Source organism: Phoenix dactylifera, unplaced genomic scaffold (assembly GCF_009389715.1).
Source record: "Phoenix dactylifera cultivar Barhee BC4 unplaced genomic scaffold, palm_55x_up_171113_PBpolish2nd_filt_p 000007F, whole genome shotgun sequence".
Classification (NCBI taxonomy): Eukaryota; Viridiplantae; Streptophyta; class Magnoliopsida; order Arecales; family Arecaceae; genus Phoenix; species Phoenix dactylifera.
Window position 1 is genome coordinate 306,430 of NW_024067666.1, and position 17,489 is coordinate 323,918.

The 17,489-nt window shown below is 36.6% G+C and overlaps 1 protein-coding gene across 1 annotated transcript; it reads left to right on the plus strand.

Moving 5' to 3' along the window:
- The first annotated feature begins 915 nt into the window (after window positions 1–915).
- LOC103705414 (membralin-like protein At1g60995) lies at window positions 916–15,828 on the plus strand. Its single transcript, XM_008789117.3, has 14 exons — window positions 916–1,306; window positions 4,460–4,522; window positions 4,846–5,280; window positions 6,504–6,585; window positions 6,875–6,936; window positions 7,195–7,289; window positions 8,552–8,631; window positions 12,020–12,103; window positions 12,849–12,965; window positions 13,082–13,167; window positions 13,622–13,728; window positions 14,173–14,264; window positions 14,423–14,499; window positions 15,079–15,828. The coding sequence occupies exons 1-14, from the start codon at window positions 1,142–1,144 to the stop codon at window positions 15,538–15,540; spliced, it is 2,007 nt and encodes a 668-aa protein (XP_008787339.2). The 5' UTR covers window positions 916–1,141; the 3' UTR covers window positions 15,541–15,828.
- Window positions 15,829–17,489: the final 1,661 nt, after the last annotated feature.

Below are 17,489 nucleotides of genomic sequence, written 5' to 3' on the forward strand. Positions count from 1 at the left end.
GAATTTACGTAGAAGGGCCCCACAGGCCAAACTATTAGACCAATTGAAACCTGCCGCGTACTCTAAAGCCTGCCGCTTGGACTCCAATTAACGTGTCATCGCCGTTCCCAGTGTCGCTTTCCGATTGGACGGCGCTTCCCTACTGGTGGGCCCGGCGCTATTCTTGGGTCAGCTCATCCCAACGGCGCCCCACTTCGACCCAGACTGGCAAACCGCCTCCGCAGGACCAATTTAATCACCCCACTTCCCCCACATCAAGCATCTGGAGCTCACTCCTAAGCAAGGGTGCAAACCGATCAGATCGGATTATGAGTGAACTGACCTAACTCTTAAATTTTAATTTTAATTTTAATTTTAGATCCAACCCAATAAAAGATCAGTTCCATCACTGCAATTTTTTGACCCAATAGGTTAATTAGATTGGATCGGATCCGAATTAGAGTTGGATCTATGTATAACTCAGATCTAACCTAAAAAATTCGGATTCAGTTCAGATTCAGGTCGAATTCGATTTGAGTCAATCCATCTATGACTTCAGAACTTGTTTTTACTCTTGTGGACTGCGACTTGCGAGCCTAAATAATTTTACAAATTTAGATCGGATCGAAAAGGAACGGATCATAAGATTGAAAATTCAAAATTATCCAAATTTTAAATAGATCAAATCGAGTTGGATTGGGTTAGAATTCAGTAAACCTAGATCCGACTCAACAAATGAAATGAGTCCAATTTTAAGACCTAATCCGATGTTATAGGTTTTCCAAAATAGGTTAGGTCGGATCTAAGCGGGTCGGACCGTAAGCATCCAATAAATGTGCAGACTTACCGCGAAACATCATCCGTTATCCTACCTCGCGCGGCACCCGACAGCACCCATCGGCCGTTGATAACGCCCCCAGCTCGGCATAGTAAATATCGTTCGCTCGAGAGATCCAGAGAGAGAGAGAGAGAGAGAGTGGGTGAGGGGTTGTCAATTAAAAGAGAGAGCACAAAGGGAGGAACAGGGTCGAATTGTCACTGGTCTGGCTTCTCTCTCGCGCTTTCTTGAAGCTTGAGGTTTTTGGGATTCTTCGATCGATCTGAAGGGAGATCGGCGGGGAGAAACCGTAGGACTTCTAGGGTTTTGAAAGGGGGTGGGTGGATGGATCCCGAGCAGACCTTCCTCCGGGTCCACGCGCGGGTCTCGGGGATGCTGTCCCAGCTCCTGACGCCGAGGATCCGGCTGGCGCTCGAGTATGGGTACCTGGCCGTCGCCGTGGCGCTCTTCTGCTTGCTCGCCGTCATGCACGTTAATTTCGTGCAGCAGGTGAGGAAAGAGGGCTCTTTGCGGTTGTTCTATTGCCATTTTCCGTGATTCCTGCGGTTTTCTTTTTTATGACATTTTGGTGTAGGTTAGTGCATTTTCTTGCGGAATTCGTGTACTTTTGGTAGGAAGACGGTTTCTTGTTTGGAAAGTTAGGTGAATAGCGTTGAGATGTCATTGTTTTAATCTTACATAAACATATTTTATAGACTCTTTCGTGTAATTATGAACGTATGTCAGTTCTAGGATCTCTTAGAAAGCGCTACATATTGCTCTTTGATCTAAAGCCGTAATTGGCTCGACTTGGAAGCTGTTGTTCTCTTGACCTTTCTCCATCCTAATGCTCGAAGGGATTTTTTTTTTTGGAGGAACTGATGGTAGAAATTTTAAGCTATCAATGAAATGAATTATTCTATGCCTCTTTGAATGTTAATTTGTGATTGTAGTTGCTTTGAAATAAAGGTTGTAGATATGCTGCCTCTTTTTGAAATAAATATATATTTGTATTTTTCTTTAAAAAATGTCATCGAGGAAGGGTCAACTAACAACTATTAAAAATGACTATCTTCACCGAAGTCAATAGGTCTGCTATCAGTATAACTTACTGTTTTAGCGGTTTTCAGACCTCATATCACAGCGAGAACTCTATGGTTGTTTGATTTATTGGAATACAGACCTACATAAACACATATAATGACCATATCCATCCATTTCCATTTGAAATGGAAAATTAGGTTTAGTTGCATACAGGTGGCATGGGTTTCTTTTCTCATGTAGAGCCAATGTACTAAGATTCTTCGGTTAGCATTTAGCAACACAGTAAAATAGTTGATGTTGATTTTATGTAGTTATTCATATAGGAGATTACTATCCACTTATATTTAACACAATCTCCACTCTGCCGTCATAAGGGACAGAAATGATAACTAGAAGACGATGAAATACCATGGAAGGAGGAGAAGAGATGCTACTGTTCTGCTGTTTCCATCATCTGTCCTTAGTGAGAAACCTATAAATCCTACAGATGTTGTTTAACCACAAATCCTATCTGAACTCAATTATCGTCTTGAAGCCATATGAATTAGTGCAACTAGAGACACATTATGATCCAAAATGTGCCTTTCGAAGCTCAAATTGCCTCCACATTACATAGAGGACAAATTATTGTGCTCACCTCATAGAGTAACTTCTAGAAACTAAAAATAGTCTGACTTGTTGTAATAACATGTCTATATGGTATCACATAAAGGATTTCTATTTTGAAATTGTCTCTAACATAACTTATATGCCCATCCTCTAAGCAAGTTTCAATTCTGTTTACCATACCTACTGGAGGTGGCTACAGTATGCACCATATTGAGTATGTGCCAACAAAGGGTATCATTGCGTAAGGTAAATGCAGTGAACATGCTGTTGATATGACCTTTTCTTGGTTATTTTTAGATTTATATGATTTTGTGTATATATTTTGGAGTTCCATCCAAAATATCACAAAATCATTGATCTTGATCTTGTATTCATACTCTAATGCATAAATCTCATGATCAAACAATATTTAATCCTCATTGGCAAAATTTTCCTGTTGTTTTTAATTAAACACAAAAAATCCACTTGAATTTTTGAAGAAGTAAGGAAAAAGGAAGGAGGTAGAAGATTTACCTAGGTAGAATGATTTGTAAACGGTGCTTTGATCTTGCAAGCCAATCTCCATAGGCAAACTTTCCTTCTCCTTCACTTTGTCCCACCTTCAAATGGTGGGGAATGATTGTAAAAGGGCTGTTTTAGTCATCTCATACCACTTGATTTGGGTCAGGTTCAGGCTAATCCAATCTTAATCTACCCCAGGCCACTTTATTGGTCTGGGGTAAACCAATCTCAATTCGAGTGGTTCAGGTGCATTTTGGGCATTCTCCAAACTGGTGCCCCCTTGTATTGCCAAGGGATCAATCTAGTATGGTTTAATAGGAATGTAATGCATCGACTAGTATCTCAAACCTTGCCTCTAAGATCATTCCCCATTTGTTGATAGAGATATCTTTAACTGGTTTGATATTTTGCTGTACAGTAATAGAAATTTCCAATATTCTGACATCATGGTCCCACTTAATTGCTTGAAATTTTCTTCATTAGCTTTATACATGACTAGATCATAAGGGAAATGTCCAATTGTTCAGATCATTTTTCCCTTAAATAAATACTTGTGTTGTTAGTATACGAGATGAGATGGAGAACTGGGAGATCTGCTCAAAAATTGAGGATTTAGTTTGAGTGTAGCAGCTCACACAATAGATAACATTGATTTACCATAACTGTCAACAGGTTGCTTCTTTTATATAAAGTATAGCAATTCAAGGTATAAAAAGCATTATTTTTATAATCCTTATTTGCATTTAACTTGCCAAAATGGAATTTTTGTGCATTTCTATTGCATTCAGAAAAGGATTAGACAAGATATTTTGATGGCTAAGAAAGACTCTTTCCAAGTTTGTGGTAAAATATAACTTTGTGGACAATCCTATGATGTGAATTACTTTGTCATGAGGAAATTGCAGTAGAAATATTTCTTTTCCAGATTCCAGAGTTGGATAGGTCCAATCTTTGATGAGTTGGATTCACATTGATTTTCACTTAATAAAGTACATAATATTTGTTGGTATTATGATATATGTCCTGTTACTCTTTATTCTCAAGATTTCTGCACTTCATTTTTATCTGTACTTTTTTTCCATTTTAATATATCCTTATTTTAGCAAGTTCTAATGCCTATAAGTCAATATATTGAATACAAGAAGGAGACTGCAGGTGCACGGGGTGGATTGGAAGATGTGAGGGTTTGTGAACCCTTTGGGTGTTATTTCACAGTTTGTTCAAAAATATTATTAACCTACTGAAATTAAGCATTATAGTGTTTATACAGTCTGTCTTTAATTGTGATTTTCTTTTACTAAAGTTACTTCAAATGGTGAATCTAATCATACCCTTGTTACATGTCATTATATAATAATAAATTTGTATTACATTTATCTAATATGTGAACTTCTAATGCATAGAAGATAGCTACTTTAAAAAATTATGATTCTTAATAATTGTCATTAATTATCATAATTGACTTTTTAGAACCTCTAAATGAATATATGATTTCTTTTGCATGTGAAGCCGGGTTGTTCAAGCGAGTTTTCTGGAGTTGAATTTACCGAAGCTCAACTTGTCCAGATAAAGGTACATGTTGATGTTTGTTCTCCTTCTGTCTCAGCATTATGCTCTTATTGTACTTTCGAGCATTACACCTGATATTTGCTTGATCATATATTTATGTAGAGATGTGCTTATCATTGTCTCTGGATGTTGCATTTGCAATTTTATAGGGTGCACTCCTAGATTCACTTGTTCACAGGCTTTTCCTTCAAAAAAATGTCTTGCATCCTTGTGGACACTTAATTGTTTCTTGCTTTTTTGGTTTCTGCTGTTCGCACTTGTATTCTTCTTTCTGAAGCTTATATTTCTTACCTTTCTATAAAATGCGGTTATTATGCCCTTTGCAGATAATCAGTGGGGGTCTGTGGGGTCAGAGCGCAGCCGACCGGAACATTGTGGAATTCCAGAAACAGGATACTTTGACTGAGAACTCCAAAATTCCAGAAGTGAATGGAGATGAGTTCACAATCTTGACAGCCAAGTTTTGGTCAAACTGGTTAGGTTCAGGTGCTAGAAGGAGCAAATTGATATTTAGATCTTGGAAGAGTGACAAAGAGTTTCTTGAGCCTCAATTGGATAATGCAGCTGATAGTAGCATCAGCAAAGCTGGTTCGGATGAGACAGATATTGAAGCTAGTACAGAAGGTCATAAAGGCCTCCCTTTATCTGCTAGAGAGTCATTAAAAGCAGCACCTTTTCATTTCTTTACTAAGTGGCGCATGCGTTTTGTTTCCTTCTGGAAAAATGTAAAGCAGTTTTCTCAGAGCACCTTTCAATTATTGGTGAGAACCTTGATCAGATGTTTCCTCTGAATCGCATCTTGTGAAAAATCCTTTCCTATGATCGGAAAATATAAATTACTATGCACAAGCATACTAACTTAATTCCAGCTGGTAAACCAGCTGGTTAACAAAAGAATATTTGCAATCTAAAGTTCATAGAATTATTTCTAAAAGATAAAAGGTCCAATTGTGGAGAAGCAATATCTCATCTTATGTGAAAAGTTTGTTCCAAATCATATACCATGCAAATAACATACTTCTGATCTAAATTGATTTCGTTCTAATGCAATGTCAACATATGTTACAGTCTCAAGCTTTGACTAGAATTACTTATATGGTTACGTACAATGATTATAGTCCTAGTAGGATGTACCGCAGGATGTCAAGATGGGGCGTCATCCTAAGTGTCAGGACAGGACCATCTGGCAGTCGTCTCGGCATCCTGTTTGGCATATCCTAGGACATCCCTTGACCTAAGTGTTGGGATATGCAGGACTGCAGCACATCTCGTTACATGGAAAAAATTGGGATGCCCCATTCCACAAGATATGAATCATTGGTTATATAGATGCTACTGGGTTTGTTTTTCATGCTGATATGCCTCTGTTGGCACAAATATTGTCTGTATATGTGAATGCTTGCATGATTGCTTTTTGCGTTCTCATGAATGAGCGAGTGTATGCACATATTCATGAGAAGGCGTGCATGTATCTGTCCTGCATGTTCATCTGCATGCTATGGTGATTGTTGTCTCTTTTTATGGAAAAACTTTGGTGTCTAGGGTTATTAAATAACAAAACATATCCACTTGTGTGGCAGTTGACTAGTTGAGACAACAATCCTTTTGAGCATAGCAAAAAACATTGGACATGAGGATCTGTTGCTCTTGCATATGATCAATTTATTGGGTATGCCAATAAGCATAGACAGCCACATAATTCACCTCCGATTTGTACACACAGAGACTATAGCTTGTGCCACTTATTTTACATGCCAATTGCATTCACTCAAATGAATCATTCACAATTCTTGTTTTTTCTGCTTCAATATCCTTCTTAAGATTAAAAGTTCTCAGTTGTTGACAAAAATAATAAATTGCTAGGTTCTATTGTTTATATCATTTAATTTTGAAAGCGTAGAATTCATTAGCTCTAGTTGATCTTTGTTTCATTGCGGAGTACAAGATATTCTTTTTATTCTGAAGCCTAACTTTTGAACTACAGACTGCTGCAAGGTGGAATGAGTCTTTTGATATTTCAAAGTGCTTACAAGTGCTTCACATGGAACATCTTAGCTCATTGATAGGTAAACACTATTATAATTTCATCTATAATAACCTTTTCCTTGTTAGTTGGGTGAATGTTTTCAGAATATGCCATTTTGTGTGTGTATAGTATTTTTTTGACCTCACAAGACACTTTTACACATCTAATGGACCAATGTAGTGTTAATCTACCATATTTTATTGATTCTTGTCACTCACTTCCTTAGGTTGCTGCAGATACTGTGTCTTTTGGTAAATAGGAAGTGGTTCCTTTGTTACATGTTCATTCATTTTGTTTAACTTCTGGCTAAGTTGTGATGCTTATTGCAGTGCAGTGGCTTGAGAAGAGAAGCAAAGCATTTGAGCCAACATATCTATACGCTGCGGAGAAGGTAATTTGCTTTGCTTATTCACTTTTCCTTAATGATCATGCATTAACTTCAAAGAAAACTGTATTCTTCTAAAAGCTTGCTATCATCACTGCTCTTAATGATTACAAACATGTCTTCTGGAGTGTTGCATGAGTTGCAGGTGTGTTATGAGGATAGTATTGTGATATGAGGATGCTATTTACCTATCTTGTTGCCTGTGATGTCTGTGATGTCTTAGATGTTATAATGGATACCTTGGGCTGCTGCTTAAATTTGCAGGGATTTTTCCTGCTTCCTGAAGGAGCAAAATCTCGACATAACATCCGAATGATTAATATTTCGATTTCTTCTCAGAATCCCTGCTTTGGAAACAGGTTAGGTTGGGTTCTACCTCTATGATTTTGTTTCTTGTGTGGTAGGTGGAGGAAATCATTTGTAGATTTCCTACGCATAGGTAGATTTTTACTGGTTGCTTGAGCTTCCTTGTCATACCAAAGCTGTGATCTTTCAATCTTAATATTACCAGGTCTGATTCCTAACAGATATACATAGAGAATATTAATTATTGCTGACTTTAACTCTTCATGTAGCGCTTTGATTTCAGTCTGATTCGTTACGGGGCATACATTGAATAGGTGACCTAATTGAGAACTTGATCTTTATGACTTTATTTGACTCTGATTCTGAGCTATTATTCAATTAATTTATAAGCATTTCAGGTTCTGAAGACAGGCTTTTAAGAAAGGAAGAGAATACAAGATGCTGAAAAATTTACACATAATGTTGGAACTAATACCTGTAATCTAATTGGATATGTGCTATATTTTGATGAATATAATGAATTATAATATTTGGAAACTTGAACTTTCCATACTGATCTGGATTGTGATTTATTGAGCAATTCAAAAAAGAGCAAGAAGATGTAAAACAAACCCACAAACACAACCATTCTTCTTATAATTCAACTATATAGGGATTATGTCTGTAAACATGGTCAATGCATCTTAGTTGTGATGCTATTTAATTATCTTGGTAAGTGAGGCATCAAAGTTGGCAAGACTGATCCAGTTGAAACAAGTTTTTAAAAGATGATTTTTTTTTTCTTTAATACTTCTCCATGCTAGGGAATGACTAATGGCTATACCAATGGTATCAAGTATCAACATTCTCTATAAATTCGGATGGGACTACAAGCAGACCTCCTTAAAAATGCACTTCAATTATATATTTTAAAACTGTCTCTGTAGACTTGTAGAATGACCACTGACAAACCATGGATATGTTGATTCATTGAGTGGCCTAGCAGCAAGTCAGCAACTTGTTCCGGGATGATTGAGACCTGACCCAGTCTGACTCAAACAAGGGGTTGGGCATAGAAATGGGCCAATAAGTTTTCAACTTAGATCATGATTGGCAAACATTTACTTTTATTTCATGTTGAGGTAGATTCAGGTAAGGGACTCAGTCAACTTGACCTAAAGTTATATGGTACAACAGCTTAATCCTAACCAAGGAAAAAATCAAGAACAATTTGAAAACTTTTCGATATTTCTTTTCTGAGCTATCATAAACTATAGACATTGTTTTTGTGCATGTAGGCAACTTATTAAATGTACAAATTTTCTTGTTTTTCTAGATGGCAACAACTTCTGATCAACAGTCTTGTTGGTTATGATACAATTCTTACAAATAGTTTATTGAGTTCTCCTGGTCAGGGTAAGATTTTTCCTCCTTTCTTTTTCCCCCTTTTACTATCACCTTGCATTTTCACTTTGAAATTTATGCTTGAGGTGGAACTAAGGGTACTTAGAATAATACAATTAAAAGACTTCTGTATACTACGCATACTATTTGAAGTTGCTTTACATTCAGAGCAAATAAGCTTCATCTATAGAGTTATCAGTGTTTATGCTGCTGTACGTGTTAAGTTGAAGTGATCACTTGAGTTGATGTGAATACTATTCTGCCTTTTGTGCTTGGGCTGGTCCTCAACAATTGTGAAGGTTTCCTGACATAAGTTTATATATAGTATTTTTGTGCCATTATTTTGCTTTCTAAGCTCATATTTCTATGTATTTCTGATATTCCTCACAAATAGACCTAGATGAGTGCTTAGTAACTCTTGTGGCGCTATCTTGATCTGAGGCTGCTTATGATATTTAATTTTTTTTAATCATGACTGGTTACAAGAAAATCTATGGCTTCTGTATTTAGCCTAATTTCTTAATTTTGTCACAGATATGTGCTTTGTTCCCTTATATATTTGCCAGCTGAGACTTAGGTTACTGTGGAACAATTTTATGGTGTGTGAACAAGTAAATTGCTTTAGATTTTGGTTAAGCACAAATCATACGGTCGCAGCTCATCAGATGTTTACATCTATTACAGAAAATTACTGACAGATCCTCAGTTATGCATGTCATATACTGGCTATTATGGTTAACTTCCCATATATTTATGTTGTCTTGTCAACTTCTACAGATAGTTTACAAAACATTTCAGTTTTTATTAACAATTTCCATTAAGCATAAATATAATTCTTATCCTGGTATAATGGAATTCATCATGAATTTTCTATTTCTTTTTCCTTCATCCTACCTAGGATGAGCACTTTCCACTGAAACACCTACAACCTTTGATACAGATGCCCATATGTCATTAGTTAATTTTTTACCACTACAACTTTTAAGATCCTTTATAATTATTTTTTACTCTGTTCTTCCTACAATATCCACACATCCAGATCGACACCCTTGCATATCCCATATTTGTCTTATGTGAAACAACATTTAAATCCATGCTGCATTTGAGCGTTATTGGTTTCATCAGCACGCTGTGATCTGACAACAATCTAGGATCACGCATCATGTATTCAACTTCCTTGCATCAGCTTGTTTTCATCACCTTTAGTGGCAGAGGCATCTTCATTTCCTTTTCTACTAATATCATGATCTAAATATGCCAGTGTTGTTTAAGTAACTTCTATACAGTCAGCGTCTTGGCGTTTATTCCAAATTCAGTTCAGCATTTATCCCTGTGGTCTGAAACTCATTGCATCAATTATTTTCCACGGATATGGTCAGGGTGTTCTTTTGATATTCATAATGGGTGTCTTACTTTGTTAGAGTGTTTGAACTCTAAAACGGAGATATTTGAGATGGCTATATTTTTTCGCATATTTATGTATTTATATGCATACCCTGTGTTACATTATGGCGAGAAATGAGACTTATGTGTTGATGCATTACTCATAATGCTACATCAGGTAAGTTTGAGAGACATTTTCCATAAATCAAACAATTATCCAGTGAAATTAGATATGTTTCACACATAAATTATTTTGATACAAACTTATTTACACCCTTAGTTAAGGGCATCTATGTCTAACTATGTAAGCATTTATTAAGCTCATATCAAGTTAAGCCGATGCCATAAGGCAGCAGTGCTCTGAACCTCCCCTGGGTTTGGGAAAGGCCTAGATGAAGAGGGAAGATGGCAACATAAAAAAGATGCCCGTCTTTGAGGCGCAATTCTAAGTCAAAGAGTCAAAATGAAATTCAGTCCCAAATATCCGATATGAATCACAGTATGAGCAAATAGGATGAAACATAATGCCTGTACGAATTTCTTACTTTTTTTTTATAAATGTCCCTTCCAAAAATCCCTTATGAATCACAGTGTGAACAAATAGGATAAAGCATAATGCCTGTAGAGATTTCTTATATTTGCTTTTATAAATGTCCCTCTGTACTCTTGTCATAGATTTCAACTAAGATTTTATGAATCAGCTGCTGGTGTACTTATATCTTCTTTGAGTAGGAGTCTATGAATTTAAGACCCAAAGAGTCTGTTTGTTCCAATAACTTTTTTCCTCTTGTCACCTTATCTTTTTCAGCAAAGATTCTTATTTGTAACATATTCTATATGATTGATATCCTGGTTTTCTTTTCTTTCTTTATGCCAGTTTTTAGTTAATCATAGCCTGCCCAAGTAGCCTGATGCAAAAGAAATTTTTTTTGCCTATGTCGAACTTTTCTCTCTACTCATTTCATTGTTCATATCCTTTTGCTTGCATTGTTCATATTGTAATGCTTTTCCTAGAAAATGGCCTTTTCGGTTTTTGACCATTTACCGAGCATCATACGGGCACAATTCCCTTGTGCGTAGGAGGATTTCGTTGGCTACCTTCATTGATAGCATTCCATGTGATTCAACCTAATAATGGGTACAACTTTAAGCTTGACTTCACTTTTTCTGCATTTTCTCAAAAGGACACCTGCTACACTTTCCATTTTCAAAATCGGCCACCTCACTTTTTTGTTTATGTTCTCCCTGCTATTTTCCCTGCTAATATTTACATTTGTAATTACTATCATATGCTATCTAATCAAACATTTACTTGATACGACTTAAGTATTTGCAAGTTCTCTATTATTGTGAGGTCTTTTTTTGATATAAAATGTTTTAAATCTTTTCCTTGAGTCAAAAATAGTGCATAACCGCTGCTTGTGTAGTTCTTCCTGCTTTCTTGGAACCAATTGAAGGTGCAATGGGATTGAGAACCATGGTGAAGCTATTTATAATTGTTCTAACTGAAAATAGAGTATTTTATTACTTTATTAGCCTTATTGATAAATCTTTACCCACGTATATTGATTTTTAATATCTTCTACTGATTAATGCTGGGTACAGCTCAGATAGTGTATGTCATCCATAAAAATAATTTTATGCTTTTTGGTCCCATTTTGCTATTGATTCCTTCTGAATGTAGAGTCTGCTGAAATGGAAAGTGTCTACTGCTTATTAGTATTACTTTCACAGAATTTTTGTTTGACCTCCCCATTTTTTTTTTTTTTTGACTCTTTTACGTGAATTTGAGACCCTTTACCGATATGGCTTTATTATCCTACATTTCTTATGTCTAAACCATCAGGCAATTATTTCTTATTTTATTTTCAATTGATGCTACTTCTTAGCTTCCTTTGATATGTTTGTTTTCAACATCATCCTTTTAAATTTTAATGCACGGATAGATCAAAATGTTTTTTCAAGCTTCATGGAAGCTTTTTGAATTATATACATAATGATTTGCAACATTTTGCAGGATATCTCTATAACTTTCAAACAAAGGAACTCTATGGTCTTAGTTATGGGCATGACTTAGCAGAAGGCCCTGCCAGATTTGGAGGTTTGTCCGGTCAAATCTTTTCTATCAAAAAAAGTATTGTTTCACTAGGTTTAACTGCTAAGTAGATCCATGATATTTTTGGATTATCAGTGTACTTGTTTAGGCTATATTATTAAATAATTTGACCACATCAAATATAAAGTATAAGCACTTTAATGATTGAGGACTGCTTATTATTTCTCATGTGGACCTGCATAACTATGTTGAAATTTTTGGATGTTATTTAAGGCATGGGATGATATTGGGTGCCTATGTACCACCTTGTTTGTTCAAATCAGTCCAATGAATCAAATTGCCATCAGATATTCATGATTTGAACAATAAGAAACTAAGTGAAAGGTGCCTATGTACCATCTTGTTTGTTCATATCAGTCCAATGAATCAAATTGCCATCAGATATTCATGATTTGAACAATAAGCAACTAAGTGAAAGGTACAGAGAATTTTGGTTTGATTTCTGCTGCCACTGTCTTCCTCTTCTGAATTATTTCAGACCTATTTAATGGTTCTTTGGGCTGTACATGGTTCTCTTCTGTTGTCATTAGTGACCGCTGACCAGTGATAGGAGAATGCTACTTGACAAGTACCCTCCAATCCTAGAGAGGTTTATCGGATATTGGATGGTGAATCAATTGTTAATGAAAAAAATTATGATTTCTTTAATATCTCTTTGGATGGAAGAGATGCTTTCTGGGTTTCCTTGCATCCATGTTGTCTAATACAGTTTGATCCTTGGCCTGTGCAGACTACTTTGTTACAAAATGCGGCGTGCTTATTATGTCACTTTTTGTTTTCTTCACAACAATCATGTCTGTTTCATTTACTTTGAGAGAAACACAATCTCGCATGCTTAAGTTCACAGGTTTTGTGCTTCTTCTGTCCCCTTTGCATTCTGGTTTGCTGAATGAAAGCTTATATTAAACAGTTTACTTGTTATCAGAAAAATTGATGCACACTCTTTTTCTTTACTTTGTCCAGTGCAGCTCCAGCACCATGCTCGCCATCAGCTTCCCACATTCCAATTGATCTTTGTGCATGTGATTGAATCTTTGGTTTTTGTTCCGGTGAGTGAATTTTAAATTTGTTGGTGTATGCAATGTTAAACCACATAAAGCATTTGCAAGGCATACATATGTTAAGCCTAATATACATTGTTGACCTTTTTCTTATTAGCTTAGGTATTCGGGGTCAATTGGTTGGTTAACATGGTATCAGAGCTTAGGTTTGTTAGGGCCATGAGTTTGAATCCCTCTCGTTCAATTATTTATTTAATTATTTCTGGTTATTTGTTATTCCAGTTCTGATTGTCTTAACTCAGTTATCCCTCACGTGCATGGTCTGTACTCCATGGGAGGGAGAGTGGTGGTGTTAAGTCTGATATATATTGTTGACCCTTTACCTATCAGCTTAAGCTTTTCTGTCATATGGTTAGTTAACAGCTCTGGTATATCATCCTGTGGCTTTGGTTGGTTTTTGTGCATCTTCTCTTCTAACAGAAATTATTCTTGGTTACTGCAGATTATGATTGGAATTCTGTTTTTTCTATTTGAGTTTTATGATGACCAGCTACTTGCATTCCTGGTTTTAACTCTAGTATGGTTGTGTGAACTATTTACAATGATCAGGTACTTCCCTGAGTTCCCTCCTTTCTTAAGGAGTAGCATGCTTGTAAACTACTGCAAAGTAGTAGCAGTTGAGATCCATGTGGACCATGTTGATGGTTTCATACTTAAGTTGTTCACCCGTGAAGGGAAAATGCATTGCTCATGCAAGAGTTCCTCACATGCTCCTTTCACATGCAGATGTTGTAGCCCGTGATTGGAAGTGTTATTCCTATATGATTAGAAGCAGTCTGAAGACTGCTTCCAATCACGTGTTGCAATGTTAACTCATAAAGGTAGCCTACGATGAACTTGTAAGTGTGTATAGCAGGAGTGGTCTTGTAAAAATTGGCTAAAATACATGCAAATACCTACAAAGACTGCCCAATTAATGGACTTTCCTGTTGACAATTTAGCCAGAATTTGAACCCTAAATTTCCCTGACTTTAAGCTATGTTTGATTTGCAGTGTGCGTACATGGATATCTAGGCAATTTTTTCCTCGCTTCTTCTTGCTCTACTTTCTGGTTTTTCACATCTACTTCTTCTCGTATGCTTATGGTATGTATCTATATCTACTGTTCCAATTTCTACGAATGTTTTCTGATATGCTGGCTTGATATTTTGAATTTCCTGGATAAAGAAACAAGTGACATTTCAGGCACTGATAATTATACATGCCTTTGCAAGCTAACTAATCCTTATTCACCCTTCCCCAGGTTTTTCGTATCTTGCTTTCTCTGTGACTGCTGCATTCATGCAGCACTTAATTCTTTATTTCTGGAACCGCTTTGAGGTAATTGTGTTATCAGCTTCATAAGATAGTACCATTCTGTTATTTTGCTAAATTCCTGCTATTTATTTAAACAATAGCCATAGCCAACTCGATTTTAGATTCATTGATTCTGGTAGATGTTCCTTTGTTGCCAGACTCTTCTTACTTTTCTGTGTCTATGATCTCGATGTTAAGAAGTCATGACTGCCAGTCTTTTTTAAGGAAACTTGAATTTGGCATTGGTTTGAAAAAACCTGAACCAAGATCCCGAGAAGAGATACTTTTTCAGGACTATCATTTTCCTTTAATAAGAATTTATGCAAATGTATCTTCTTCCTATTTCATGATAAAATCCAAAAGATGCTTGTCTTCTTTCTACATTGCTTCTGTTCTTTCTATGCATTTTCTCGTGTCTCAAGAGTTTGCTGCATGACAAGCTACCTATATCAATGGGGCTGCACTGAAGGGTCGAATGTGGCCCTTTCGTTTGGTACTCTACTAGCCTGCTGATGTACCATTGACATCTACTAGAACAATTATATGGACCTGTTAGTGTTTTTTTGCCTTTCTCAATCACCTTACTCTGCAAGCCCATCCTAGGTCCCAGCCCTTCAGAGGGTGATGAGGAGCCGAGGTCAGATGCAGCAACAGGCTGGTGTTCAGATCACATCATCGACCATCTACACCTCAACGGTGCATATTGCCAGAGTAGATGTGAGAAACGGTGGTGTAGTAAATAATGAGCTTGGAGATGGACCCAGACTTCATTCAGTGCCTGATCATCCAGGTTCCGCTGAAAGCACCGAAACTCAAGAGCAGTTAGTAGTGGACAGGCCAGATTCAATAAGCAACACTCTCCACTTTCAGGCTCTTGGTCCTCGACAGACAGGAACTGCTCCTGGCTCCAGCCTACTCAACCCATTCGGTTCCCTCCTGCTATGGATCCTAGGAGGAGCTTCTTCTGATGGCATTGTACCCTTCTTTTCTATGTTCAGAGATGTGCCAGACCAGGGCCAAGTTTTTGCAGAAAACTCCCGACATGAAAATGAAACTGGAACATAAAGTTCTTATACTTTTCTCCAGTTTAAAGGGGAAATGATATCCAGTTCCTCACCGGGCAGCATCCCGCAATCTTATCATGGAGAAGGTACAACGCTGGTGTTCAAAGGGTTATATGGTGGGTGCCATGGTCATGATGACCTTCAGCTTGTTATAGAATGGCTTGGATATAGTTTGTTTTTGTTTTAATGCATCATTGGTTGTATGGGATATAGTTTATATCATTGGCTGTATGTGTAATTCTTGTTATAGTAACAATGAACGCAAGATTTTGAAAGATGGCATGGGACAGCTCGGCTACAGTCATCTGCTGGTTGATATGGACAGAACGAAACGGAAGACTAAGATTTGAAGCCTCGGCCTGGATCAAAGTACACAACAAAAGCATCTCCCTTTTCGGCATCTGGGCATCATGCTATCGAAGAGAAGAGAAGGCTGCCATCGTGGAGATGACCTCAACTCTAAAGACTCAAAAATAGTTGAGAAGGGTGGCAAGAGAAAAGGAGGCCTTAGTTGGTCAGCAGCTAAAGAAAAACCTATCTAGTCTAACACAAATAGGAGAAATTATTCTTTACACTGTATGCACCACTCAGCTAAAGAAAAACCTATCTAGTCTAACACAAATAGGAGAAATTATTCTTTATACTGCATGCCACCAAGCACAATTGCTTGTTTGATGGCTGTTGTGATTCACCAATGGGACTCATAAGAATGAGCTGTTGTGATTGGTGGCGGGTGCACGGCCATATGGAGCATGTAGTGTAGGGAATAATTTCTCTACAATCTGTCCCTCCCAGGTCAAGGAATTGTGCAACTCATGTTGTAATTATCTGTACATAATCTTTCCAATAAAATCTGGGTGGAGTATATCTTCCCACTTTAATCAAAGAACAATTAACGCATGATGGGAAGAGATACAGGTGGTCCGAGCGAAAAGTGGACTGGAGATTTAAAGGTGTACGAAGGAAAAGGAATGAAAAACTAAAATCTCTGCCTCCCAGTTGAGACCCACCCATTGTTTCTTCATCTCTGAGATCTTGGAATCAGCAGAGGGCTTTATCTTTAAGATTGGATTGAAATCATGGCGAGCACCTTTGGATCTTCAAATCCTCGACCTATGCACGTGGCCTTTGTAGCCAAGAAAAATAAGGGTTCAGATTTTGGTGTTGGATACTTTATCAGTATGATATATTTTTATACTAAAATAGCTTTTTAATTATTTTTTTATTTTTTAATCTTAGTATGCGTTATTGTGGATTGGTATGTTTTGGTACAGATCGGTATGTACTTTTATATGCTTTGGTATAGGTCGATCCACTTTGGTATGGGCGGTGCGAAATTTATACCAACTTGAAGTTAAATTTTGTATTTGATTTCTTTTCTTACCCATATCAAGCGGTACAACAGATCATAGTTCATATTGTACCTCTCATGCAAAAGAATAATCACTTTCCTCGGTGATGTCAACCATTGGATCGTTGATCTATGCATATGAAAGAAAGAAAAGTTAGGAGTGCTTTGAGACCCATGCGAGATGAAATTTGGAGGTTGACGTCGCGAAAAAAGAATTATTATTTTTTTTGTGAGGAAGATACCAGCCAAACCGAGTCTCATACAACTTCCACCTCACTACCTTATATTAAATTTATATAAAACCTTGTCCTTCTTCAACCCACCTGGATACCTATTAAACAAAAAGGAAAGAAAAAACTCTACCCTCTCCAAAATTCAATAAAATTCAAAAAATATACAAAATTATATAAATATCTTGCAATTTTTTTAAAAAAGTTAACTAGAAATATTAAAATTATCTAAGTATGTTAAATATTTCTATATATGTTAAAGTTATCTAAATATGTTAGAAATATGTTTAGAAATATCTAAAATTATTTTAGAAAAATACGATAATAGAAAGGCATCCATTTATAGTCTCCACACTGACATTATTTTAG